Raw genomic sequence first — 26483 nt, 5'->3', positions numbered from 1 at the left:
TGTCCTTGCAGACACTGGCAGTTTTCTAGTGCAAAAAAAAAAATGCCACTCTCCGCACAAGTGTGAACAAGCCCTAAGGTCTAATAACTATGTAGTTCAAGGCGCGGCATGGATGGATACAAACTGAATGGAGAATTTTGGTAGGTCCTCATATTACATAGTTTTCTTTAAATTAGAGTGTACAAACACAGTACAATCAAATTGTAACATGCATGGTGAACATTTATCCTTTTATTTTTTAGTAAGTCACTGCCTGGGACAAGCTCATAAATATTAGGTAGAGTTGCACAGATACTGATACTTGGAGCTTTTGCACGAGTACTTGTGCAAATGCTCCGATTCCTGAAACCGATACCTTTGCGGTGCAATTTGAGCCCATACAAAATGAATGGCTCAAACCGCACAACAAAGAATCGCATGTGATTTGAACAGGAATGCAGTGTGATATCTGTCCAAATCACATATGGTTTCCCTGCAGGTGCTGTGCGATTTGAGCCATTCATTTTGTATCAATCAAAATCTCAAATTGCTGAAATCACACTGCAAACCGCACCACACCCACAGAGAAACCACATGTGATTCAGGACAGGAATCACACCGCATTCCTGTTCAAATCACATGTGACTCTTTGCAGTGCGATTTGAGCCATTCATTTTATATGGGAACAATTATTACCACAAAGGTATCGGCGAGTATTTGGGCACAAGTATCGGTATTCCCACTCGCTGATAAAAAAAAAAAAAAAAAAGGTAAAGAAGACAGCCCTGGAGGATACAAGCTCAAAAACAATCAGTAATAACAACCCCCATATATCTATTATGAAAAAAGATCTCGGCAAAAATCAGGATTGTGTCAGTTATAGAACCACATGTATACCCTACCTTGCTCATTCAGCTGCAGGTATATTTGATGTTCACATTTCTATATCTTTCGACCTGAAATCATCTTCCAAGGGGGTGACTATATGAAGATCCACTTTTTAGGCATTTCCTTAAATGTATAACTAAAGGCAAGACTCTTTTTTTAGTTTTGGATAGAGTGGAGAGAGAATAGAACTGTCAGTTGTTATTGCTATCTGTGCCCTCTTCATTTGTCCTGTTTACCATTATCACTGAACATGAAAGTAAAAGAAACCCCTAACTTTGGGTTGTCCCCAGAAAAGTAATAGAAAGAAAATCCTCTAATGGGGACACTAGTTCTGGTGACCTGGGGATCCCCAAGAATTTCCCATAATTTGCAGGGAAATCCCTTCTCTGGTTGTTTGGCTCTGGGACAGGAAGTGAAGAGAATCCTCCACAATGGGATACAGATGGCGAAAAAAAACCAACAAAACAAAAATAAACACTGATCCTCCTTTACTCCATCCAAATTGAAAAAAATAAAAAATTGCCTATAGCTCTACTTTAAATCACCTTTCCTCCCTATTGTGACTGGACCATAAAGGAGCAGCAGAACACCAATGAGGGTTGCCTGTAAACATGTGCATGAGTTTTAAGATTAGGCCAGCCATAGATGGATCAAATCTCAGCTGGTCCCTGCTAAACGAGCCAAAATTCGATCCATCTATGGGCAGGCTGATTGTATTCAAGTCGATCCCTTGCTCGGACTTTGGTACAACCAGCATGTCAGATTTTAGCATGAGATTATCGTCAGCAGCTATTGCTGCTAGCAATTTTTCATTGTGTTCACCTGACAAGGACAGCTTCCCGTGAGCTCGCCTTCACCACTGCTCGCCACTGGAGAACTCAATAGCTTCATGGGAGGGATTTCCATCAACAGTGATTGTGTTGTTGTGGCGGGAAATCAAGCTATTTTATTTCATGCATCCCATGGTTGCAGAAAAGAAACACATCATCTATGGCCTGCCTTATAGCACAATCAAAAATCAATAGAGATCTGACTGACTGTAAGAGCTTCATCTCCTACCAGTCCAAGTGTTCCTGTACTGGAGATTACAGGAACCTGATGTAAACACAGATTCAGGTACATATACTAGCTATATTAAAAAATACATTAATGATGTGATCATGAATACATAACTGTAATTAAGGGTGTTAATAATACTGGCCTACTGGAGTTTTTGCTGCAAACCGTGTCAACTGCATGTAAATTGACAAAGTAACAATATCAGTCAGAAATATTATCTACAGCACTAGCTTTATCTGTAAAATGTCAGGCTGGTTACATTCAGGGAAATATCCATGTCTAACTCTTTACTACTCTGATGAGGTTACTGCGGGAGGAGAAGCAGCGTTCATTATAGCACAAGTAGACACAGGGCCAAGGTGTGCACTGTGATAACTGCAGTAACACAGACCACAACAGCAGCTGCTATGTACTGCTCCCTCCACTGCTTTTTCCTGAGCTGCTGCTTTTCTGCATGCGGCTGGCACTTGGTTGGCGAGGCACTCTCTGACTTGAACCTTCTCTGCTGCTTCGTTCACTTTGTCCTTGGCTTGTGTTTGAAGGATTCAGCTTGTTTTTTCCTGCAAAATAAGAAAAAAAGTGCTATTGTCAGTCAAACCCAAGACAAATGCACAAAAGCATTTAAAGTATTGCTAGTGTTCCTTTTTTTTTTTGATATTTCTATGTGAAAGACAGTGCATTTGTAGAACAGGAAATTAAGCTTTGCAACCAGACAAAAATCTGCTCTGGTGGATCAGAAGTCAGTATCTACCTCTGGTATGGATAAATAGGTGCATGCCAAGTATTGTTACAGTTGGGTTTTACGGTTTACAGGAGAAAACATTTTTTTTTTTTTCATTCTGTGAAAAAAAAAAACAAAAAAAAAAAAAAACACCATACAGTGGGTAAAATAAGTATTGAACACATTAATATTTTTCTCAGTAAATATATTTCTAGAGGAGCAATCCATACATAGAAAGAACCCAAAACAAAGAAGTTCAGAAATTAAGTTATGTGTAATACAAACGGAATGACACAGGGAAAAAAGAAAAAAAAAAAAAAAAAAAAAAAAAACAACACGTATTGAAAAACGATAACTGAAATGTATTTATTTTCTTTTTCTTTGAAACCAATTGAAAGATTCCTTGGCTTTGTGTTTGGGATCATTGTCTTACTGAAATGTTCACCATAGTTTCATCTTCATCATCCTGGTAGATGGCAGCAGATTTTTATCAAGAATATCTCGATACAATTTTCCCATTCATCCTTCCTTCAATGACATGAAGTTCGCCAGTAACGTATGCTGAAAAACAGCCCCAACACCATGATGTTCTCACCTCCATGCTTCACGGTTGGTATGGTGTTTTTGGGGTGATGTGCAGTGTCATTTGACCTCCAAACTTAGTGTGTATTATGGCATCCAAAGAGTTCAATTTTGGTCTCATCTGACCAGACTATATTCTCCCAGTATGTCACAAGCTTGTGTAAATGTTGTGCAGCAAACTTTAAACAAGCTTCAACATGGTTTTCTTCAGCAATGGAGTCTTGCATGGTGAGCGTGCATATAGGCCATGGCGGCTGAGTGCATTACTTATTGTTTTCTTTGAAAAAAATTGTACCTGCTAATTCCAGGTCTTTCTGAACCTCTCCACAAGTGGTCCTTTGCTCTTGGACAACTCTTATGATAACTCTTTTCACTCCTCTGTCAGAAATCTTGCGAGGAGCACCTGGTCATGGCTGGTTTATGGTGAAATTATGTTCTTTCCACTTCTGGATTATGGCCCAAACAGTGCTCACTGGAACATTCAGAAGTTTAGAAATCCTCCTGTAACCAATGCCATCAGTATGTTTTGAAAAATAAGGTTGTGAAGGTCTTGAGAGCTCTGTGCTTTCACCCATCACGAGATGTTTTTTGTGACACCTTGGTAATTGGACACCTTTTTATAGGCCATCAGTTGAGACTGAACCAGCTGATATTAATTTTCACTGACAAGGGGCAGGATTGCTTGCTAATTACTGATAGATTTCAGCTGGTGTCTTGGCTTTCCATGCCTTTTTGCACCTCCCTTTCTTCATGTGTTCAATACTTTTTCCCTGTGTCATTCCATTTTATTACACATAACCTAGTTTCCAAAATTATTTGTTTTGCTTTCTTTGTATGTATGAATCGCATGGGTTGTTCCCGACGTGTGGTGAAAAATTGATGTCAAACAGCACGTTTAGAAATATATTTACTGAGAAAAATGGTGATATGTTCAATACTTCTTTTACTGTATGTTGTACATTGCCCTTCATGCACTATATGCATCACATCTCCTTAAAAAGTTTCAACAACTATCAAAAGTCAGAAAAGAGACAATTCTCATAATAAAATTTGACCTTTTTGTCTACAAAAACACAAGCTATCGCTAGTCAAAAAGAAAAAAAATTATAAATTTCTGTTTGACTTTATAATATATAAATATTTTGTGCAAGATGTACAAGAGAATGTGGGTCATTGAGTAAATAAATTAGGTAAATTACTGGACTCCTCCTTCATTTAAGAAATGCAGACATCTGGAGAAGTGTTGTCAAGGAACATTAGCAATACAAAGTGGTCAATGTCTTTTTGTATACAGTAGCTAGTAAGCCAGCCTTAGAGTACAATGCTGATCTACTTTAAGCCAAGCAGCAAGCTTTAGCCACCCTCAGCGGTGCCCATAAGCAAGCACTACCACTAATGCCAAGAAAAGCACGCAAATGGGTAAAACATACAGACACGTGATCAGTGGCTGAGGTACCACTGAAATATAAGCATGAATCACAGGTAAAAGTGAATAAATTCTCACATTCATGCCAGCTGATAAGCAGCTTTACAGTCAGTCCACCCAAAAGGAGATACATCAGTTGTAGTAGATTCTAGTAGGCTGAATTCTGCTATAGTGGACTTTAGCAACAAGATCGCCTGCCATGTTTATTAGTTCAGGGCTCGGTTTTTACCCTTGGTGCTTTGGGTTTCTCATGGATTATTAACAAAAGAATATGATTTTTCATATGATGTCAATGTGCTTTCGGTGTTCTCCACTGACCTTGGGGTATTCCTTCACATCATATTAACTGTAGTGTACAAGAAAATGAAAAATCCACTGAGTAAAAAGGAAACCCTGATAATTGTCTGCTCAGGCACAGAATGGTGCATGGCAGGAAGGCAAGAGGCCTGTTATGTGTTCCCCCCATACACAAAAGTAGTAGGCATTACCCACACAGGCTGGAACACAGCAGAGGGGGAGCAAGTAGTTTCACACCTTCCCCCCCCCCCCCCCCATACAGGAAGGTCCTATTACTGCCCATTATGATCAAAGCACAAGTATACTTCAAAGGCCAACTTAGATCTTGCATTCTTTTCTGTTCATAGCTAGTACTGCCATATGTTGATGTTAACAGATTTTTGCTTGGAATGTCTTGAGCTCACTCAGATTAGTAGGCTCATGTTAAAGTGCCCAAAATGTGTTCTTGCTGGTGTGCATTGTTGTTACAACGTATTGCCGTGCTTGGCTTTTTTTAAAACTATATCCTCTACAGTCTGACTCTATACACAGCAGCACATTGTGATGTGTTACAGCATGTCTGAATGCATTGCGCAAAAATGCAACATGTTCTACTTTTTTTCTTTATAGCACACACCAAAACAGTGCATTGTTGTGGACTGAAGCAAAGAGATAAGGCAATCTGTCATGTCTCTTCATTGGAACTGCATTGGCAATGCTGTCCAACTCCCAACGGGGCTGGTGTGAAAGAGCCCTTAAAATAACTTTTTATGTAACTGGAAATGTGCTTTTTGCTCATCTCATCCAGTGCTTTTTGCTGGCATAGACGCGCATTAGCCACACTCTTCCTCCGCACTACTAGGGACTTGCACACAGTGTTTGGGATGAGGAGAGGGGGTGCGCCTGACTAGATCTGCTAGATTGTGCATCAACAGCAATGCAGAGAAATTTAAACAGTTTGGACCTATGTGACAAAATTAGTAAAACAAGAACATAGGTCCTGCTGAAGACTAACAGTCATTTTACAGAAACATATATAATTGATGCAGCGCTATTTAAATGAAGCAACAACACTCATATGTGACATATAGTGCAAAAATCATACAATAATGGTGGACCTAGATAAGGACCATACCGAATGATAAAAAACACATAGGTGACCCTGATCCACATGGTGATAGTAAAAAAATTGTGACCCCGGTACCCAGATTGGGACACAATCAAAGCCAAGTGAATCCCTATGAAGGGATCAATGGCGGGTGAACCGTGCAAAATGGTGAACATACACATAAGGTTATGATAAATATTGGTGTCAAAAGGCCATTATACTGTGCAGCAATCTTCCTGGTCATGCAAGATGTGGGTGCCAGCACACCATCAATGTGATCCCAAAAAATGGCTGCAGTGGACTCCTGCCTCCACTCTGCGACCCTGCAGGGTCACAAAGTGTGTAACAATCCCCTCTGGATCCCTCAGAGTAATGGCTCCTATAACCAGGTGATGCAGGTAGTCGTCCAGGTATCAGTGTTCCACTGGACCAATCAGCAGGTAAAAAGGTACTCTTAATAGCACAAAACACTCATATGCCCATATAACGAAGAGAACAATCTCCATAGTGTAATACTGCTTTAATAGCAATAAAGTAAGCCAAAAAATGCAAACTCACATTAAAGAAGCTTGTATGTAAAGATGGCGTTACGCCGGAAATGCGTCCTGATGAAGTCACGAGGTCACATGACGCAATGCGTCGACATCATTAGCGTGGTGATGCATTTCCGGCTTAACGCTATCTTTGTACACCTTTTGGCCATGCTCTACACCCAGCCCATTGGAACTACCTTGATACAAGCTTCTTTAATGTGAGTTTGCATTGTTGGCTTACTTTATTGCCATTAAAGCAGTATTACACTATGGAGATTGTTCTCTTCGTTATATGGGCATATGAGCGTTTTGTGCTATTAAGAGAACCTTTATACCTGCTGATTGGTCCAGTGGAACACTGATACCTGGACGACTGCCTGCATCACCTGGTTATAGGAGCCATTACTCTGAGGGATCCAGAGGGGATTGTTACATGCTTTGTGACCCAGCAGGGTCGCAAAGTGGAGGCGAGAGGCCACTGCAGCCATTTTTTGGGATCACATTGATGGTGTGCTGGTACCCACATCTTGCATGACCAGGAAGATTGCTGCACAGTATAATGGACTTTTGACACCAATATTTATCATAACCTTATGTGTATGTTCACCATTTTGCACGGTGCACCCGCCATTGATCCCTTCATAGGGATTCACTTGTCTTTGATTGTGTCCCAATCTGGGTACCAGGGGTCACAATGTTTTACTATCCCCATGTGGATCAGGGTCACCTATGTGCATTTATCATTAGGTATGGTCCTTATCTAGGTCCACCATTATTGTATGATTTTTGCACTATATGTCACATATGAGTGTTGTTGCTTCATTTAAATAGCGCTGCATCAATTATATATGTTTAATGTATGCACCTACTGGTATAGGATTAGATGTTGGCACCTCTTTAGATAATTTATTTGATTATACATAAGAGCGCAGGAGGATATTCCCATTTTTTTCTAGTCATTTTACATAAGCTACCGAAAATGAAATCAATGCTATAAAAATGTAGCCCACCCCAGTTTGTAGCATTTAAAAAAAAAAAGGCTACTGAAAGCCAATGCCACTCAAAACTGGGTGGCATTGGTTGATTAAATGTCCCACTGCCTTCTTTACCTCCGCCCCAGGACTTGTTACTGCTGAAGCAAGTAGTCACCGGCTTTAGCTTCCATATTGTAAACTAGATGAAGTATATCTTGTTGTGAAAGTCCCATAAAAAAGGCACAAACACGTGGTGCCCGATTCAACCTGCAAGCATTCACTAAAAACATAAAATAATGGATTTGGGTTGACTAATCCTTCAAGTGTATGATAAAGCGCACATGGGCACCTTTATCCTTTAAAGTTATTTCACTGCAGTTGAAATCCTTCACCTTAACCCATTTTTTTTGGAAAATTATTTTTATTACCTTAATCCATTTTGAATCATTCAGTTACAGGGTAATTTCACCTTTACAAAAAAAACTGCCTATGCAGACTATGAAACTGAAGTCTGAATAAAGTTGAATAATGCCCTTGCTGTAGGTCATTTACATGCCAGACTAGAATACTCCCAGGACGGTGCCAAGTGAGACCTAGTCATTACTGAGCACCTCCACCATCACAGGAGTGAACATTTTTTCTTACTCAAACCCCCTGATACCCCCTCTCCTGATGCTGTAGTTGTGAGCTCAGTGTTTGAGAGCTCACTCTTGTGGTGGAGGAGGTAAGCAGTAGTAGCTGGGCCTCACTTAGCAAGGTCCTAGCAACATTCTGGGAGTATTCCAGTCAGGCATCAGGAGGTACGTAAATGGCCTCCACCTATAGCCAAGGTATTTTATTATTATTCAACTTTAGTCAGAGCTGCACAGTTGTGTTTTTTTTTTTTTTAATTTACAGACCCTTACCTGAATAGGTATTTTTTTTTTTGGTAAAGGTGAACTATCCCTTTAAAGAATGCTGTCAGTTTATTTCAGCCTCCATTACATTTCCAATCCTGCTGTAGATGTTCTTTAACTGCTCATCAGCAAAAACTAGAAAAGGAAGAAACAAAATGTAATGAAGCCTGAATGAAATAGAACTGAGTCCACCTTTTCATTTGACAATTACCGCTCGAGTCAACTGCTTGTTTCTGCTCATCTTAACATTAAAAAAAATTAAAAATAGCATCTTAACTTGTGTTCACCCCCCCCCCCCCCCATAAAAAAAGATGTTTGCTTAATTAGAAGCAAAAACAAGGCTGAGGGTAAAATGTACTGGAATAAAGATCGCTCTGTGGGTTTAGGTGATTATTTTGTGACAATGAAGTTTAAGGGATCTGGCAGTTACCAGATAGATAAAGTGGCTGAGATCTCTTATAGTAATGCCTCGAAGCTGAAAGACTGGCACAGATACTGTAATGTAAATAACATGTTCTGTAAATACAATATGTTAAAAATTGGGTTTTATAGAAGCTTAATACTACACACAAACCAAGATAAGGATAATTAACTCAGGCTTCTATTGCAGCAGTCAGATCATACCAGGAACAATCATAGGACACCGTCTAAAATGATCTATACAACTTCTACACTTGCTTGCAGAGCGGTTCATAGCTACAGTTTAATAAAATCATGCCACAAAAAGCAAACAAACAATGAACATGAATTTTGCAACCACACAAACATTAAAGTGACCCTGCCAACATGAAATAGGGTGGGATGTCAACAGACACCATCTGAATGTGGGCATCATTAAAGTTGGGCTTGTCAACAGGTGCTGCATGTAAGATTATTGAAAACCTTACAGAAAAATAAGAGCTAGGACAGGGATCAGATGTGACAAGACAGTAGACTGCACATTGAACACTCCGTATGAAAACCTTTGCTCACAAACGTTATAGGGTTTAACAAACCAGGCTGCCAAGATCTAGTCAGCCTGCAGTAAAGACATCCAGAATACATGAAACTGGCTACAGACAGAATCACATACATGTGGACCTGAACCCAAACAGTAAAGATTTGCTATCTTATAGGGAACATCTCAAAATGTTAAATTGTGCCAAAACAGTACAGAGAAGAGTGCCTCTGGCTGCTAGTCACAACATTAGGCATGAGATTTGATGCCACTACTATGTTGCTTGCTGGAGAGGAGGCAGTACGCAAGGACCTGCAGTGCAAGAAACCCACTGTTGCATCAATTTGAGGACCTACAGTGCTAGGAAATCCCTGCTTCAACCATTCTTTAGATCGGATTTCTAAACATCTCCTGTTGCTTTTTAAATATTACCTTACCAGTCATAAGTTAACACATCAGTGCACGCTTCTGTGCCTTCATCCTCATAACTATACCTCAACAGTGTGAGATCATCTAAAATGGGTCTCCAAATTTTCCAAACAAAAAGGGCCAGTTTACTGCTCTTCAGGCTTTAGGGGGGCTGGACTATGGCCAGTAGAAAATGCCTTGCATCAGCGCCCCATCATTGGTTTAAGGGGAGGAATAGTGCCCCATTATTGATATCAATGAGAAAAATAGTGCCCCATTGTTGATATCAATTAGAATAGTGCCCCAATGATGGTGTCCATAGAGGGGATTGGTGCTCCAGCATTGGTGTCAGTTGGTGGAATAGTGCCCCAAGGGCCAGTAAAAAGGCAAGCAAAGGGCCACATCCAGGCCCTCGGGTCACAGTTTGGAGACCACTGATCTAAGATATAGTTGTCAAACTGGCGGCCCTCCAGCTGTTGCAAAACTACAAGTCCCATCATTCCTCTGCCTTTGGGAGTCATGCTTGTAACTGTCAGCCTTGCAATGCCTCATGAGAATTGTAGTTTGGCAACAACTGGAGGGCCGCTAGTTTGACACCCCTAATCGAAGACATAGTCAGGGGAATTCAAGAAAGCTTTAAAAAAATGACAAATTGCCTGACAGTAGTTTCCTCAGGAACTACCTGCACCTTATTCAGGCAAGCAAAACACTACTGGCACTTGCAACAAATTCAGGTAGCTTTTACTACCACCACTTTAAGAACCTGTTACTGTGGCAGCAACAGATTCTTAAATTAATTACTGTCAGTCTACAGATAAGGAAACAGCTGGTAATTAAAACCAGCTCTTAGCTGGCATACAGAACCATTACTCAGAGCGAGGCATCTCTGTACAGTGTACTGGGAAGCTTTCATGTATGTGACAGCTTCCTGCACAGCACCCTGGACCTATTCAACAGTCAGTTGGGAGATTCCCTGGCCAAAAGCTAAACAAACAAGGAGGCCATATTTGGGATACGACTTGTCATTGTGTGAGCTAGTTCCCCACTTAACATTTGACTAACAGTACACAGCAATGGGAGGCTTTGAAAGCGGCTATTGGACTGAATAATGGCTATGAATCCACCCATTCGCATGTGCTGTCAATCAAAAGTAAAGGGAACCTACTGGGAAACTAGTTTCTCAGTTGACCATCAGGCTCCACCCACCCCTACTGCAAATATCTTCGGTCAGTGCCATGTGCCAGTCAGTGTGATGGGTCCAGTGACCTAGGAGGTAGGGAAGGAGGGCACTGAGCAAAAAGTGTCCAGTATGGACAGTTCAACCTCAGTGCAGGCATCGACAGAATCATGCCTTAACTTCAACAGAATACTAAAGGGTGTCTACAGATTCCCCAGTGAGCCTCTGGCTGCTATTCTCACAGCAATAGCAGTAGGATTTGATGATGCCACTGCTATACTGCTAGATGGAAAGAAAGCTTTGCTTGAGGACCTACAGTGAAAAAAAACTCCCTGCTTCACCCATTTGAGGACCTACAATGGCTAGCACTCTCTGCTTTATCCATTCTGTGGAGCAGTGATTTTGAAACTTCAGTTGCTTTTTAAATAATACTTCAACAGTCATAAGGAAAGCAGATCTGTTATGGGAAAGAAAGCCCACTCTACCAGGATGGTCATCTCAAGAGACACAGTGTAGAACAAGGCAGACAAGTCCGTAATGGGAAAAAGATCAGCTACAGGCAACACTGATGACTAGTGACTAGGCAATACTAGTTGCCCATGTAATTTTTCTGCCTTTTTTGGGCAGAGTTTCCATAGTTCAGGTACTCTTTAAGATGTTTCAGGTAGTGGCTTATATTGCACTGGTACATAGTACAAAAGCTTTCAAACTGTCTAAATTGGGTAGAGGTTAGAAAATATGCAATGGCTACATCTTCAAATCTTAAGATCATGTTACAAAAAGCATTACAAACTGTATTATGTAAGAAAACATGGTCACTTTAATGTTTAGTTGCACATTTTGGAGTACTTGCCATTAAATATGCTGCAGCTGCCACATATTACAGAATTCCTAGTGTGATAGCAGGCTATGGGAGACATTAATGAAAACTAACACACAGAAAACCAGTATAGCCCATCAAATTACAGCATTAAAATAAGCAGCTTTTAAGTTACAGCGCACATATTTAAAAAAAAAAAAAAAAAAAAAAAAAAAAGAAAAAGAACAGGAACAATGACAACTGTCCCTTTGTCCTGTGTGCTAATTTTCATTCATGCCACATTATGTCACCCAGGAAGTATAAACCAACAAGTGCCACCTGCGAATGGAGAGAACAGGCAGCATGAAAGCTGGAAGGAGCCGGGGGAACCTTGAGAAAGAGGTGAGCAAGCATCAACTGGGCTGTAGATCACAATCTTAGTGCCTTTAATTCTTGGAACTCGAAGGGCAGAAGAGGAAAAGCAGACTGGTGCAGGAATTTTACTGCTCTTGACCGACATATATGGGAGCTCTAATTTAAAGAGACACACATTAAAAAGAAGCACAAGACTGATTTGAGAAACTGTGGAGAACCATAATCATTTACACTCCAGACAGGTCTGCACAGCATTTCCAATGGAATGCAGGCCTCTTTGGCAGTAGGTGGGCTGGCACACAAATGCAAAAGGTAAACGACATACATCAATCACATGCAATAGCTTAGGGTTGGATTTTCTAAAGTTATTGCATGGTAAAAAATAAACTGGATTAGCAATGCTGCACAGCTATTCATATTTTCATTGGAATGTGCTTGTTCTGTGTTTTAAATGTCAACTCAATACAAAAAAAAAAAAATAGAGACTGAAATCAAAAAGATATAATCTTCTAAATTATCACAATCTCTGTGAAATGTGCTGCTTAAATGTCACAGCATTCTAGATTACTGTAGATCCAATCCAGTTTATGTGTTCTGTGAAGGTAGGAAAACAACTCCCAAAGCTGATCAATATCTATTAAAAGGTGATAGATATGATTGGTCATTGATGACATCTTTCAGTTTAAGAGGTGAACATACAACTGCTTTTGCCATCAAACATATGAACCAGGAATTTAGTTCAAGTGTTATAAATACAGATTTTGTTTTTTATATTTCCCAATGTACATGTATGTTTAAGACCAAATCTGTTAAAAATATGTAGACCATTAAATGACAAGTTACTTTATATGAAAGTGGAATAAATGTAACATTTTCTATGTTTCTGGATACTTGACCTGGTATAAAACTTTAGTGTGCAGCTTGCTCTTAAAAGGATCTCTGCTGATCTATGCTGGAGCTGCTCAAAGAGGTTAAATAGCTCAAAACAATCTAGAAGTCAGATCAGTTCACCCAGAGTAGAGCATACTTCATTGTATTGCTGAAAGCCTTAAAGTGACAGGTTTATTGTAAACTACATTTTTATAATTAAAAAAAAAACAACAAACAAACAAACAGGCTACTTTTTTAAATCTGGCAGGGGAGGAGGTCAAAAGGGACAAAATTTAGTTCTGCTTTACCATGTAGCTCTCACTAAACAGACTTCTGATTAAACCTTTTGTCACTATAAGCTCACGTTTGTGGCAAATTTTAAACAAGTCGCTGGCTTTAATACTGTATAAAGGAAAAAAAAGTGCCCGTGCATACCTTCTAATGTCTTCGTTATAGCCCCCCTTGCCCCAAATCCTAGGGTACCTTAATATGCAAATTGTTAACACTTCCTGGTTGACAGTGCTAGGCTAAAAAGGAGCTGGGGACGTTATTAGAGAGGTGTGTGTGTGCGTGTTATGTGTGTGCGTGTTATGCGTGTGCGTGTTATGTGTGTGCGTGACATCTAAGGCTAACTTCACAATGATGATTAGGGCCAGTGCGAATTGTTACAGGTGTAATTTTCTGTTTACAGCAGAGGATAAGAGCGATCCCATTCACTATAATGATAGGTCACTGGCAGCCGCAGCAATTCACAGCTCACCACACAGCCAGCAACTACCTGCCAGGATTGCTGCTGGACGCACACAAATTGCTGCTGCCGACCTGTCATTCGAGTGAATGGTTAAGCAAGCAATAAAAAATATCTTGGAAACCATGCAAAGTGTGCACAAAATTAAAATCAGCTGAAAATACAACAGAGGATAACCTCTCAAATGCCAAATAGAGTTTTAATAGGTGTTGCGCTGTACAGTGACTAATATAGTAAAATAAATGCAAACAATAATAAATAGAATCACCAAAATTGAACTGAATACGTGTCTCAAAGCAATCACAATATAAATAAATAGTGGGGAAAAAAAAAAGTCCACAGTGAGTGGAACAAACTATGTCAGCATTCAAGGTTCTTATTCTATGGTCTATATTCCCATCGCACACGTTCCTGGAAACAAGGCTCATCAATAGCGGGTGCTGCAGTGACTACCAGCTGGGTACTGGAAACATCTCAGACAAATGCATAGATTTGCCAGCACACCAAGGATCTGCAAATGTCGTCCAAAAGGCTTTGATAGCAAAAAGATCACATCACAAAGGAACAAGTGCAATGTTTTGGAGCCGTGCATGACCACTTCGTCAGACGTGTCTATGGTATGGCACTTCTTCCTTTGTGATGTGATCTTTCTGCAATAGAAGCCTTTTGGACGACATCTGGAGATCCTTGGTGTGCTGGCGAATATGTGCATTCAGCATTCAATGTTCTTCTCTTCATCCACTAGCACCATTGCAACCCGCCACTGCAGTGCAAATATGATGCGGTCTTATATATGCAATAAAAAGGCCCCCTTATCCAGAGTGGTCATAAAACGCTCTATATCCTCCATCTCAGTGTGAACTCTCCATGTCAATCCCAATAATGGTCACCAGTATTGCTCATCAGGTACTGTATATGGTAAAATTCACAGTAGATAGTGTATACATGCAAGATAAGCAGACAGAGCACTCCTCAGAGTGTAAAAGAACCCCTCATATAGTTTAAAATCACTTAAACACCTTTACTAGTGCATAAAAAATACACTTACAAACAAAAAGACATGTACAGGAATACCTCGGTTTAGGAACGCCTCGGTTAAAGTAATCCACTGAAAATAATGCCTCGGTTTACAAATTTTGTATGAATTTTTTTCGCAATACAAAGTGTATGTCAGTGCTGATTTTTAAATGCAATTGCTGGCTCTTTTTTTTTTCCTCACTATAGCTCACAGCTGTCACTTTCCCTAAAGTTAACAGAAATGTTGTTTCTTTTAAGAAACTAAAAAGAAACATTGTTTGCCCCCTCCCCCTTTCCTGACCTGCCAGGCTGCATGCTCTGAAAAGGGTCTGGTATGAATTTTTGGGAGGACCCCCACGCCATTTTGTTTAAAATTTTGGCATGGGAGTTCCCCTCAAAATCCATACCAGACACGAAGGGCTTGGTATGGATGGGAAGGGGGACCCCACACAGTTTTTTTTATTTAATTGCCGGCAATTCTTTTACATTCAGCTGTTGGTGGGGAACCCCGCTGACAGCTGAAATATTAACACATGGTTGTCACTACTAAAATGCTGCATGACTTGATAAAATAACTCATGCGGTATTTATTAGTGTGTACTTTTTTTTGATCTCCGGAACAGATTAATTGGTTTTAAAAGCATTACTATGGGAGACGGCGTTTCGGTTTAAGAATTTTTCGCTATAAGAAAAGTCCTGCAGAACTAATTAAATTCTTAAACCGAGGTATTACTGTATATGCAATCAATAGTCACCAAACTGGCATGAACAACAACATGTTCCCGTTCCTGTGTGCTCTGCAAGACGTCTTATGACGAAACGTGTCGACCAGAGCCTCCCGCATGACGTCATCGCGCACATGAATGATACCTTGTTGTTATTCATGCTGGCTACTGAGTTGCATATACAGGTGCATCTCAATAAATTAGAATATCATCAAAAAGTTAATTTATTTCAGAAATTCAATTCAAAAAGTGAAACTCATAATAGAGATTCATTATACAGAGTAATACATTTCAAGCATTTCTCTTTCCTTAAATTTTGATGATTATGGCTTACAGCTAGTGAAAACCCAAAAATCAGTATCTCAGAAAATTAGAATATTGTGAAAAAGGTCAATATTTAGAGTGTGACACCATGAATCTACATCAGCTAATTAACTCAAAACACCTGCAAAAGGTTTCCTGAGCCTTTAAATGGTCTCTCAGTCTGGTTCAGTAGGTTACACAATCATGGGGAAGACTGCCAACTTGACAGTTGTCCAGAAGACAGTCATTGACACCCTCCACAAGGAGGGAAAGTCACAAAAGGTCATTGCTAAAGAAGCTGGCTGTTCAGAGTGCTGTATCCAAGAATATTAATGGAAAGTTGAGTGGAAGGAAAGAGTATTAGAAAAAAGGTGCACAAGCAACAGCAATAACTGCAGCCTTGAGAGGATTGTGAAGCAAAGGCCATTTAAGAATTTAGGGGAGATTCACAAGGCGTGGACTACGGCTGGTGTCAGTGCTTCAAGAGCCATCACACACAGCCGTATCCAGGGACATGGGCTACAACTGTTGCATTCCTTATGTCAAGCCACTCTTGAACCGGAGACAACATCAGAAGCATATTACCTGGGCTAAGGAGAAAAAGGACTGGACTGTTGCTCAGTGGTCCAAAGTCCTCTTTTCAGATTAAAGTAAATTTTGCATTTCATTTGGAACTCAAGGTCCCAGAGTCTGGAGGACGAGTGGAGGGCACAGAATCCAAGTTGCACGAGGTCCAGTGTGAAGTTTCCACAGTCAGTGATGATTTGGGGAGCCATGTCATCTGCTGGCAGTGGTCCACTGTGTTTTATCATTTCCCAAGTCAGTGCAGCCCTCTACCAAGAAATTCTAGACCACTTCATGCTTCCCTCTGCCAACCAGCTTTATGGAGATGCCGATTTCACTTTCCAGCAGGACTTGACATCTGCCCACACAGCCAAAAGTACCAATACCTGGTTTAATGATCATGATATCACTGTGCTTCATTGGCCAGCAAACTCGTCTAACCTAAACCCCATAGAGAATCTGTGGGGTATTGTCAAGGGGAAGATGAGAGACACCAGACCCCACAATGCAGATGAGATCAAAGCAACCTGGGCTTCCATAATACCTCAGTAGTACCACAGGCTGATCGCCTCTATGCCATGCCTCATTGAGACAGTAATTCATGAAAAACGACCCCCAACCAAGTATTGAGTGCATACTATACTGTACATGGACATTTCACTAAGCCAAGATCTCTGTATTTAAAGTCCTTTTTTTTGGTCTAATTTTCTGAGATACTGAATTTTGCAGTTTCACTAGCTGTAAGCCATAATCATCAAAATTAAAAGAAGGAAATGCTTGAAATATATCACTCTGTGTGTAATGAATCCATATAATATACAATGCTCAACAAATTAAAGGAACTTTTAATCAGAGTATAGCATCAAGTCAATTAAACTCCTGGGATAATGAACTGGTCAGTTAAGTAGCAGAGGGGGTTGTTAATTTCATTAACACCAAAGCAGCTGATTAACAGGTGCATTAGATGGGCAACAATGAGACAATACCCAAAACAGGAATGGTTTTACAGGTGAAGGCCACTGAAATTTTATTCCTTATCTGTCTTCTCTGACTGTCTTTCACTAGTTTTGCATTTGGCTAGGGACAGTGTCACTACTGGTAGCATGAGGCGATACCTGGACCCTACAGAGGTTGCAGAGGCAGTCCAACTCCTCCAGGATGGCACATCTATACATGCCATTGCCAGAAGGTTTGCCGTGTCTCCCAGCACAGTCTCAAGAGCATGGAGGAGAATCCAGGAGACAGGCACTTACTCTAGGAGAGCTGGACAGGGCCATAGAAGATCCTTAACCCATCAGCAAGGCCAGTATCTGCTCTTTTGTGTAAGGAGGAACAGGATGAGCACTGCCAGAGCACTACAAAATGACCTCCAGCAGGCCACTGGTGTGAATGTCTCTGACCAAACAATCAGAAACAGACTTCAGGAGGGAGGCCTGAGGGCCCGACGTCCTCTAGTGGGCTCTGTGTTCACTGCCCAGCACTATAGAGCTCAATTTTCCATTATCATAGAGCACTTGCCATTGAACACCAGAATTGGCAAGTCCGCCACTGGCACCCTGTGCTTTTCACAGATGAGAGAAGGTTCACACTGAGCTCGTGACAGATATGAAAGGGTCTAGAGAAGCTGTGGAGAACATTATGCCATTATGCTGCCTGTAACATTGCTCAGCATGACCATTTTGGTGGTGGGTCAGTGAAGGCATATCCATGGAGGGACGCACTACAGGCTACATGGACCTCTACAGGCTACTGTAATGGTACCCTGACTTCCATTAGGTATCGGGATGAAATCCGGACCCATTGTCAGACCCTATGCTGGTGCAGTGGGTCCGGGGTTCCTCCTGGTGCAAGACAATGCCCGGCCTCATGTGGTGAGAGTATGCAGGTAGTTCCTGGAGGATGAAGGAATTCATACCATTGAATGGCCCCCACACTCGCCTGACCTAAATTCAATAGAACACCTCTGGGATATCATGTTTCAGTCCACCCCATGCTGCCAGGTTGCACATCAGACTGTCCAGGAGCTCAGTGATGCCCTAGTCCATATTTGGGAGGAAATACCCCTGGACACCATCTGTTGTCTCATTAGGAGCATGCCCCGACCTTGTCAGGCATGCATACAAACAAGCGGGGGCCATACAAACTACTGAGTACAATTTTGAGTTGCTGCAATGAAATTTCAGCATAACTGACTAGCCTGCTGCATCATTTTTTTCACTTTGATTTTCGGGGTGTCTTTGAATTCAGTCCTCTGTAGGTTGACAATTTTAATTTCCATCAAACAATGGGGCATCCTTATGTTCCTAACACATTACCCAGTCCATATCAGTATAGATATCCAACATGATATTTTTCCCCATTGAGATCTGACACGTCTTCAAAGTCTTCCTTTAATTTTTTGAGCAGTGTACAAGTTTTACTTTTGAATTGAATTACTAAAATAAAGTAACTTTTTGATATTCTAATTTATTGAGATGCACCTGTACATGTCTTTTGTTTAGAAGTGTATTTTTATGCCCTATTAAAAAGTGTTTAAGTGGTTTTACACTGAGAAGTGCTCTATCTGCTTATCTTGCATGTATAAGCTACTATCTACTGTGAATTTTACCATATACCCAATGAGCGATACCGGTGACCATTATTGGGATTGACACAGAGAGTTAACATCATGGTGGAGCATATGGAAATTTTATGACCACTCTGAATAAGGGGGTCTTTTTATCTGGTAAGCCTGCATCTTAAGCTGGCCATACACATATAGATTTTCATTTAAGAATTTTAGTTTCAAGAATATTCGTTTGATTTTCTAACACTTAGTCGGGTCAAATCGATGTTTGTTTTGGTCAGCAGTGATGGGAAATTTGAAGGGTCAGTGTCAGGGATCCTGTCGCCGTGCGACAGCGAAGGATCTTCTCGGGCCGTGGCGGTGCGAGTGCGCATGCGCGGGCGAGCATGTGCAGAAGCGCGGAGGTGCGCACATGAGCAATAGCGTATGCGTCACCGCTAGGCGGGCTATTTAAACCTGCAGAACAGTAAAATCAATGCCTTCTGGTCTACAACGGCCCTGCACATATTACCTGATTCTGTTGCCTATATCCTGAACTGACCTGACTAAGAAAGAACTCCGCCTGCACCGACCTCGGCTATCCCTGACCACCCGCTTGCCTGCTCCCTTGTACTTGATCTGCTCGCTTAATACTGACCCGGCTTGTCTGACCCTGCTGCACCTACTTACCTGTACTTGCACCTGGCTTGCATCCTGACGGCTGCCATACTTACCTGCTGCTGCACCCACAGTCCTGTACCCGGCCTGCATCCTGGCCACAGCCATACCTCCCTGCTGCCGCATCCCTGCTCCTGTGTCCAGTCTGCATCCTGATTGCCGCCATACCTGCCTGCTGTTGCACCTACGTTCCTGCATCCACACATGGCCTGCATCCAGATCTCCTGGGTCCCCAGCTACCTGAAGCCAGCTCCAGATCTACCCGGCACTCGTGCCACTCCTGGCTCTGCACCCTCTGTTCCCACTATCAGGGGCTCCGTGCGGGACTCGTAAGAGGACGCCTTCTCATCACATCAGGCTCCCCAAGCAGGTACGTGACAGGTAGAAAGGAAAACTTCTTGATCAAACAGATTTTCGGCCAGTATATGTGGTTTTCATTTAGAATTTACATTCATTTTAAACTCGAATGTTAAAAGCAAAAGAAAATTTTCAAACGACATTCGTCCATTCACTGAATGTTCAAAGAAAGAACATTGAATTCGGACAGATTTTGATTCACCCACTGTTGACTTTTGTTTCTTATTTTCCAATATGTATTTATATTTTGATTGCTTTGATACACGTATTCAGTTAACTTTTACTGATTCTATTATTAACCGCTTTTCAACCGCCCTATAGCAGAAATACTGATATAGGGCAGCACAGGTGCCCAAAATCACATATATATACGTGATTTTGCATTTCCGGGTAGGGGGCGCCGCCATTCACGGCCACGGCTCGGCTACTCGTTCAGTTATTTCTGAGAATCATCGACAGGGAGGAGGAGAACTGTTTTGTTTACTAACAGTTCTCCCTGTCAGCTTGGGTACACTGCTTTGGATGGCTGTGCACAGCACAGCCATCCACAGCAGTGTGCTTACAGTGAAGCACACTGACACAGGCCACTAGTAAAACACTCCCCAATTAACTAATCTTGACCATACGATGCTCAAAAAAGATAACGCAAATCCTACAAAGTGAGAAGTGGATCTACAGATTTCCACACTAGGCATGATAAAGTGCAGAAGAAGGAAGAGTTTAGAAGGATAGGAAAAATTCCAAAACATGATATATTTTCTGAAAGCAGAGACCCTGGAGAATAAAATAGCGGTAGTTCCAATTTTTTATGTCACACAATATTATCACAAAAGGTCAAAGTTACAAAATTTCACCTGCTAATCTCATCCATATGATATGGCAATGTCCCAAGTTACACGATATTGGCAAGGGGTATTAGCCACTATTTACACTGTTTCAGGTAAGTCTGGCAACAGATCCAAGTATTTGCTTATCAAGTATCTTGGATGAGTCTGCTCTGCCTGACAGTACTTATATACCAATCGTTAAAGTCCTCTTTCAAGCAAGAAAGTTAATCGTGCAGAAATGGCCAATTACCACATCCCCCTACTTGAGAGGAATGGAAAGCCCAAAATTAACACTACCCTGTCTAGAGAGAAACCTATAATTTCAGCACAGGAAATGCCCCACACGATTTAAAAAGATATGGGATGTGTGTTCAGCTACCCCTGGACTGGATCCAACCCTGCTTATTCTACATAGGATTATAGTACTTTTGATTGACCTGCTGGAGGACGTGTGTCAAACATGCCTGTCAATGAGATGGACACCACCCTTAAGAGTTCTTATGACTTGGGCATGGATGTGTCGGAGATGCTCCCAATAACTAGATAAGGAATATGGCTTGTGATATATGATACTGTATTGCAGATATAAAAGTTACAAAAGCCATCTATGTTCATTTTCTTGTTTTTGTTTATATTTGACAGCATGTTAGTCTGTAACTTCAGAATGCTGCGCAAAGAAAATTTTGTAGCAAAAAAGTGAAGATTTTTACATTTAGGAGAGACATGTCAGAATAGGCTCGGGAAGCAGGTAATTAAGAGTCCCAGTTCAAAAAATTAGTTTTAGAGCATGGTAACCTTGATATTCGTGTTGCTGGTTGTAATTACATGTACAGTATCTTGAATAAAAATAAAATGTTTACAATATACCATTCAGTCAAAGTTGCCTTTCCTACCTCTTGTTTCTATATGCGTTGCCTGTATTGATGGAGAACTTGACTCAGTAGACACAGAATCTGTGAGTCTGTGCCCAGCACACATAGACTTCAGCATTTGAAAAACAGCCAAAGGAGCCACATTCATCTTTAGTAAATCCACAAGAATTCTGTTTAAAAACAAAGGAAAAAATAAACATTGAATGAAAACATCTAGAGTAAATGTACAGAGATGAAAAAGAACTTTGCACATTAATAGTGTCTCCAGTTTTCAATCTACACTACTTTTTATTCACTCCCCACCTTCCTATGTCCAGAAATGATTCTCAGGATTTGTATTCAGGATTGCACCACCATGTTTGAATCTTCCCAATGTTTAAACCATCTCGCCCTTGCAAATGTCTGTAATAACCAAAAGTCACATTGATTTGGTGATTGGCTTTATTTAGTTGGATGGATTGCTCAAAAAATGGTTTACAAAGAAGTAAAAAAGGCTGTCGAAGGATCTCAAATAATACAATGACTCAAATTACAAATGTCTTTGCTATCTATGTCAGCCAGTTGGGAAGGACAACTTCCACTTCCGATCGCCTAGGCGATTGCAGCGGAAGTGGGAGCGGGTACCTATCAAATTCGGGTACCCGCTCCCCAAAAGGTGCCAATCCTTAATGGGGAGCGGGGGAAAAAAAAAGGCTTAAAGCGGAACTTCCCCCTTTTGGGTGGAGCTCCGCTTTAAGGAACAAATGCTACTCATACACAAGAATTTCACTTGTTCATTTCACAGACTGAACAGGAGAAATCAATAGATTCCCCCATTCATGTTAAGCAGCATGGATGGAGGAATCCCCCCTGCCTGGCTATTGTGTTCTGACAGCGAGCACTGGGGGCTGTCAGAATACCCAGACAATTGCTGCAGACAGTACATCCGCAGCCCTCCTTGCCATTCAGCCCTGTTTCCACACATATAAGACTGAGCACTGTTAAAAGACAGCCTGCAACCTGCCATAGCCACAAGCTAGTTATGAGGAAAGAACTATAGTAGTAGCTAGTGACTTGTGCTGTGTGAATGACAGTCACATAAACAGAAGCCAACAACTTCTCACACCAGCAGCTACATTTTTAGAGAGCCGGTGTGTGCTGTTGTCAGCTTGAGTTTTTGTGAATGACACCCGCGGGCCACCAGCTTGCGGGCTCAGTCTTTAACCGCCTCCCGCCCGCCATATAGTAAAATGACGGACGCAAGGCGGTTCTCTCGATCTGTGTAGCCCTAGCAGTACCACCTGTCAGTGTCCATCAGTGCCAGCTGTCAGTGCCCATCAGTGCCACATTTCAGTGCCGACCAGTGCACATCAATGCCACATATCAGTGCCCATCTGAGCTGCCTTTCAGTGTCACCCATCAGTGCCGCCTATCAGTGCCACCTAACAGTGCCAGTCAGTTCCATATGAGTGCTGCTTTCAGTGCCCATCAGTGATGCCTGTCAATGCCACCTAGCAGTGCCCATCAGTGCCACCTATCAGTGCAGCCTATCAGTGCAGCCTCATTAGCGCACATTAGGGAAGGAGAAAAATCACTTATTTACAAAATTGTATAAAACTTTTTTTTTTCAAAATTTTCAGTGGTTTTTGGTTTGTTTAAGAAAGAATAAAAAACCCAGAGGTGATTAAATACCACCAAAATAAAGCTCTGTCACAAAAAAAATGATAAAAATTTCATATGAGTACAGTGTTGCATGACCGCGCAATTGTCATTCAAAGTGAAACAGAACTGAAAGCTGGAAATTGGCCTGGGCAGGAAGGGGGTATAAGTGCCCTGTAGGCTAGTGGTTAAAAGAAGAACTCCGGGATAGACAAAAAAAAAAAAAATCACCCATTAGCACACTCCCCTACACAAAACACTAAGCAATTAATAGAATTTTGAAAATCCTTACCATTTAGGAGTAAAGTCTAATTGAATTTTTAAGATCTCATCTCTGTATTAACAAGCGTCTGCTCTGCCAAGGAGGTGTAACAGCAGGGATTACATCATATCCTTTCCTCTCTCTTTGCAGAGGAAGGAAACTACAGTTCCCATCAACCACAGGGAATTGTATAGTAAATGTGGGCAGGTACACTAAGCCTGTACATGTTAAATGTGTCTAAGAGTCACGGTCCGCCCAGCACTGCAAGTGGGGCTGAATTACGTCACTGCTTCATGGAGAAAGAATACAGGAGGGATGTGCCAAGACCAGGGGCTGGGGGAATAGGAGGCATTGCAGCCACTGGTCTTACAAACAGGAAACTAAACAGAATGAATGGTATGATTTTAAAATGAATAGGCTATTTCAGGGCAACTACTGAGTGAACCAGAAGATGGATGACATATTCAGTGAAGGTAGGAAATTAGCAACAAGGACATGCAAAGAAGTTTTTGTCTGGAAGTGCGCTTTAATAGTAGCAGAGAATATACATCTTCAGAATGGAGATGAGGCTGTGGGAGGTTGCAGTCTGATCTTTTAGCTGTAAAAATGGAGCAGAGGAAGCACAGGATCCATGGCAAGGAGGGCTGCAGAATTGAGTTGGGGCTGTGCCTTCAGTGATGTGATCTCCAATGGAACACCCATAACTTGGGCTTCTGCATGGGGTGAAGCTACTGACAGTAAAAAAAAAAAAAATTTTTTTTACATACCAAAACACTGCTTTTTACAGGGAAGTTCTATGTGCACTGGGTCTCCCGTGGGATTTAACAAACCTTTTGAAACTTTCAGTGAGAATTTTTAGGCCCGGTTCACACTGCTACGACTCCAAAGTCATGCGACTTGCTTGTGACTTTTATGATTTACCAATGCAGTTTATGGCACTCTAGCTGTACCAAAGTCGTAGAAAAGTAGTGCAGGAATTTTTTTGTTGCTACTGCAACTTGCACCGCATTGATTACGATGGCACTCATTGAAAACAATGTGTTTTGACTTGTCATGCGACTTTATGTGTTGCAGGTCACATTATAAGTCGCAGCAGTGTGAACAGGAGTTAAAGAATTCATTGTTTCACGAAGCACAAAGAGGTGAACTAACTCTAAATATCCAGGCTGTGATGCCTGTGCGGTCGGTGTAGTAGTCCATACACCACAATACACACCCCAGAGAAATCCAGTATAACGCTTGCAACGACAAGCGCTCGTTGGTCAGAGCAGTCACATGATCATGTGACGTGAGTCTGATTCGTCTTCTTCCGGGAAGGTGTTCTAAAAGAAAGAAGTGGTTCACATTGATCAGCACGGTCCCGCTGACTAATGAGCACTTGCCACTGCAAGAATGATGAAAACTTGCTCTGTAATGCTGTGTACAGACCGCAACATGTACGGCACGGGCCATCAAGCTGGCTATGTGAACTTCTCCCCCCCCCCCCCCCCTCCGCAATGCTTTTATTTTTATGCTTCTCATTTTCAGATGGCATGTTATGTGCAGGATCCTCTTCTCTACAGACAGCGTCACTGGCAATACAAGGATATCAGTGCCATTGCCTGCATCACTGTATGGGAGTGCCAGGGTGACACTGCACAGGGCAGGTTCATGATGATACGCGTTCACAGGACACAGAGGGGACATGTCATACGACACTCCCAGAAGTGTCAAACACAGAAGATCTCTCAGCTAGTGTAAAGCCTTTACACACAATGAGAATATCGGAAGAATGATCATCCGTTGCTTTTTGCATGCTAGTCTCATATCTAAAGTGAAGAGGTTAAAAAAGTTACAAAAATTCTTGGACAACAGAAAGAAAATACAGAAGTGATGTCAGTCGAAAATTGTACGAGAAAAAATTCCGTGCTTTTCCCTTCAACAAGTTTCAGACGAAATCTGTGTACTAACAATCAGATTATCATATTATCGCTTGGAAAGCGGTAGTTTTCGTACGATTTTCTGATCATGTGTACTAGGCTTTAACTCCTCCAGATGATGGCGATCAGCGGCATGGGCCATGGTAAGTGGAAGTAGAATCCTTTTCTTTGCAAACATGGGATTTGGCTTCAGTTTGAAGAAAGGGACAGGTTCTCTTTAGTCCAGCCTTGTTGCGGTTGTCCCCATACTGCAGCGTTGTCACTCTCAGACAGGAAGTGTGTCACTGGCAGAAACAGCAGATGAAGATAAAGGGGGGGAAAGCCTAAACCAGAAAACATGCAGCCCTGCCATCTAGAGCCTGGGATTGTACAATATCATACATTCTGCTGGGTGTGGATTCACTGAGAACAATGGCTGTACACTGAGGGAAGAGGGGGTGATGACGAACACCGTGCCTTCTATATAAAGCCTGTGATGTGGCCAGGTCCCCCGGTAATAATGTCCCCTCTCAGTGTAGTCAGGCGCAGGCCTCTACTTACTTGAAGACCTCCTGATCCATGACGATCCCGGCCGCCTGCGCCAATTCGGACAGCTCGGCCTCCTCCGCACTCAGCACCTTCTTCTTCTTGGTGACGAATTTCTGGACGGAGCCGCTCACCGTCACCACCGCATCCTGGGGGGCGGCCATGGCACACACCGCTCACCTCACACGGCTCCGGCTTTCCCGCCCAAGGCCGCCGTCATACGATGACTTACATGTCGCCTAGCAACCCGGCACCAACACAACATTATACTGTGTGCAACCTCCGCCGGAAAACAGAGCCCGAGGAGAAAGGTTCCGTGCTTTATTGAAGCTGCAACTGGTTGGAGCTGTCCACTGCTGAATAATGAACAATATTAACCACTTGCCCTCCAGAGGATTTACCCCCCTTCCTGACCAGGCCATTTATTGCGATACGGCGCTGCGTTACTTTAACTGACAATTGCGCGGTCATGCAGCGCTGTATATAAATTACATT

General features: G+C 41.8%; 1 protein-coding gene across 3 annotated transcripts; it reads right to left on the bottom strand.

The window, feature by feature from the left end:
• Positions 1-201: 201 nt before the first annotated feature.
• On the bottom strand, positions 202-26246 carry LOC149473546 (mitotic-spindle organizing protein 2B-like). Of its 3 annotated transcripts, none has more exons than XM_089677592.1 (4): positions 26004-26246; positions 21666-21814; positions 12103-12294; positions 202-2486 (listed from the first exon to the last, which is right to left on the bottom strand). In XM_089677592.1, exons 1-4 carry the CDS (start codon positions 26150-26152, stop codon positions 2332-2334), a joined length of 645 nt encoding a protein of 214 aa, XP_089533718.1. In that variant the 5' UTR covers positions 26153-26246; the 3' UTR covers positions 202-2331. The 3 variants fall into 3 exon arrangements, with proteins under 3 accessions (XP_089533718.1, XP_089533725.1, XP_089533733.1); XM_089677599.1 differs by having other exon boundaries at positions 12154-12294; XM_089677607.1 differs by lacking the exon at positions 12103-12294.
• Between the last annotated feature and the right edge of the window lie 237 nt (positions 26247-26483).

The sequence above is a fragment of the Staurois parvus genome, unplaced genomic scaffold (genome assembly GCF_062004578.1).
Source record: "Staurois parvus isolate SC_StPar_1 unplaced genomic scaffold, SC_StPar_1.0 ptg000014l, whole genome shotgun sequence".
Taxonomy (NCBI): domain Eukaryota; kingdom Metazoa; phylum Chordata; class Amphibia; order Anura; family Ranidae; genus Staurois; species Staurois parvus.
Note: the sequence above shows the minus strand (reverse complement) of the source record. Positions and strands in the feature narration are given on the sequence as shown.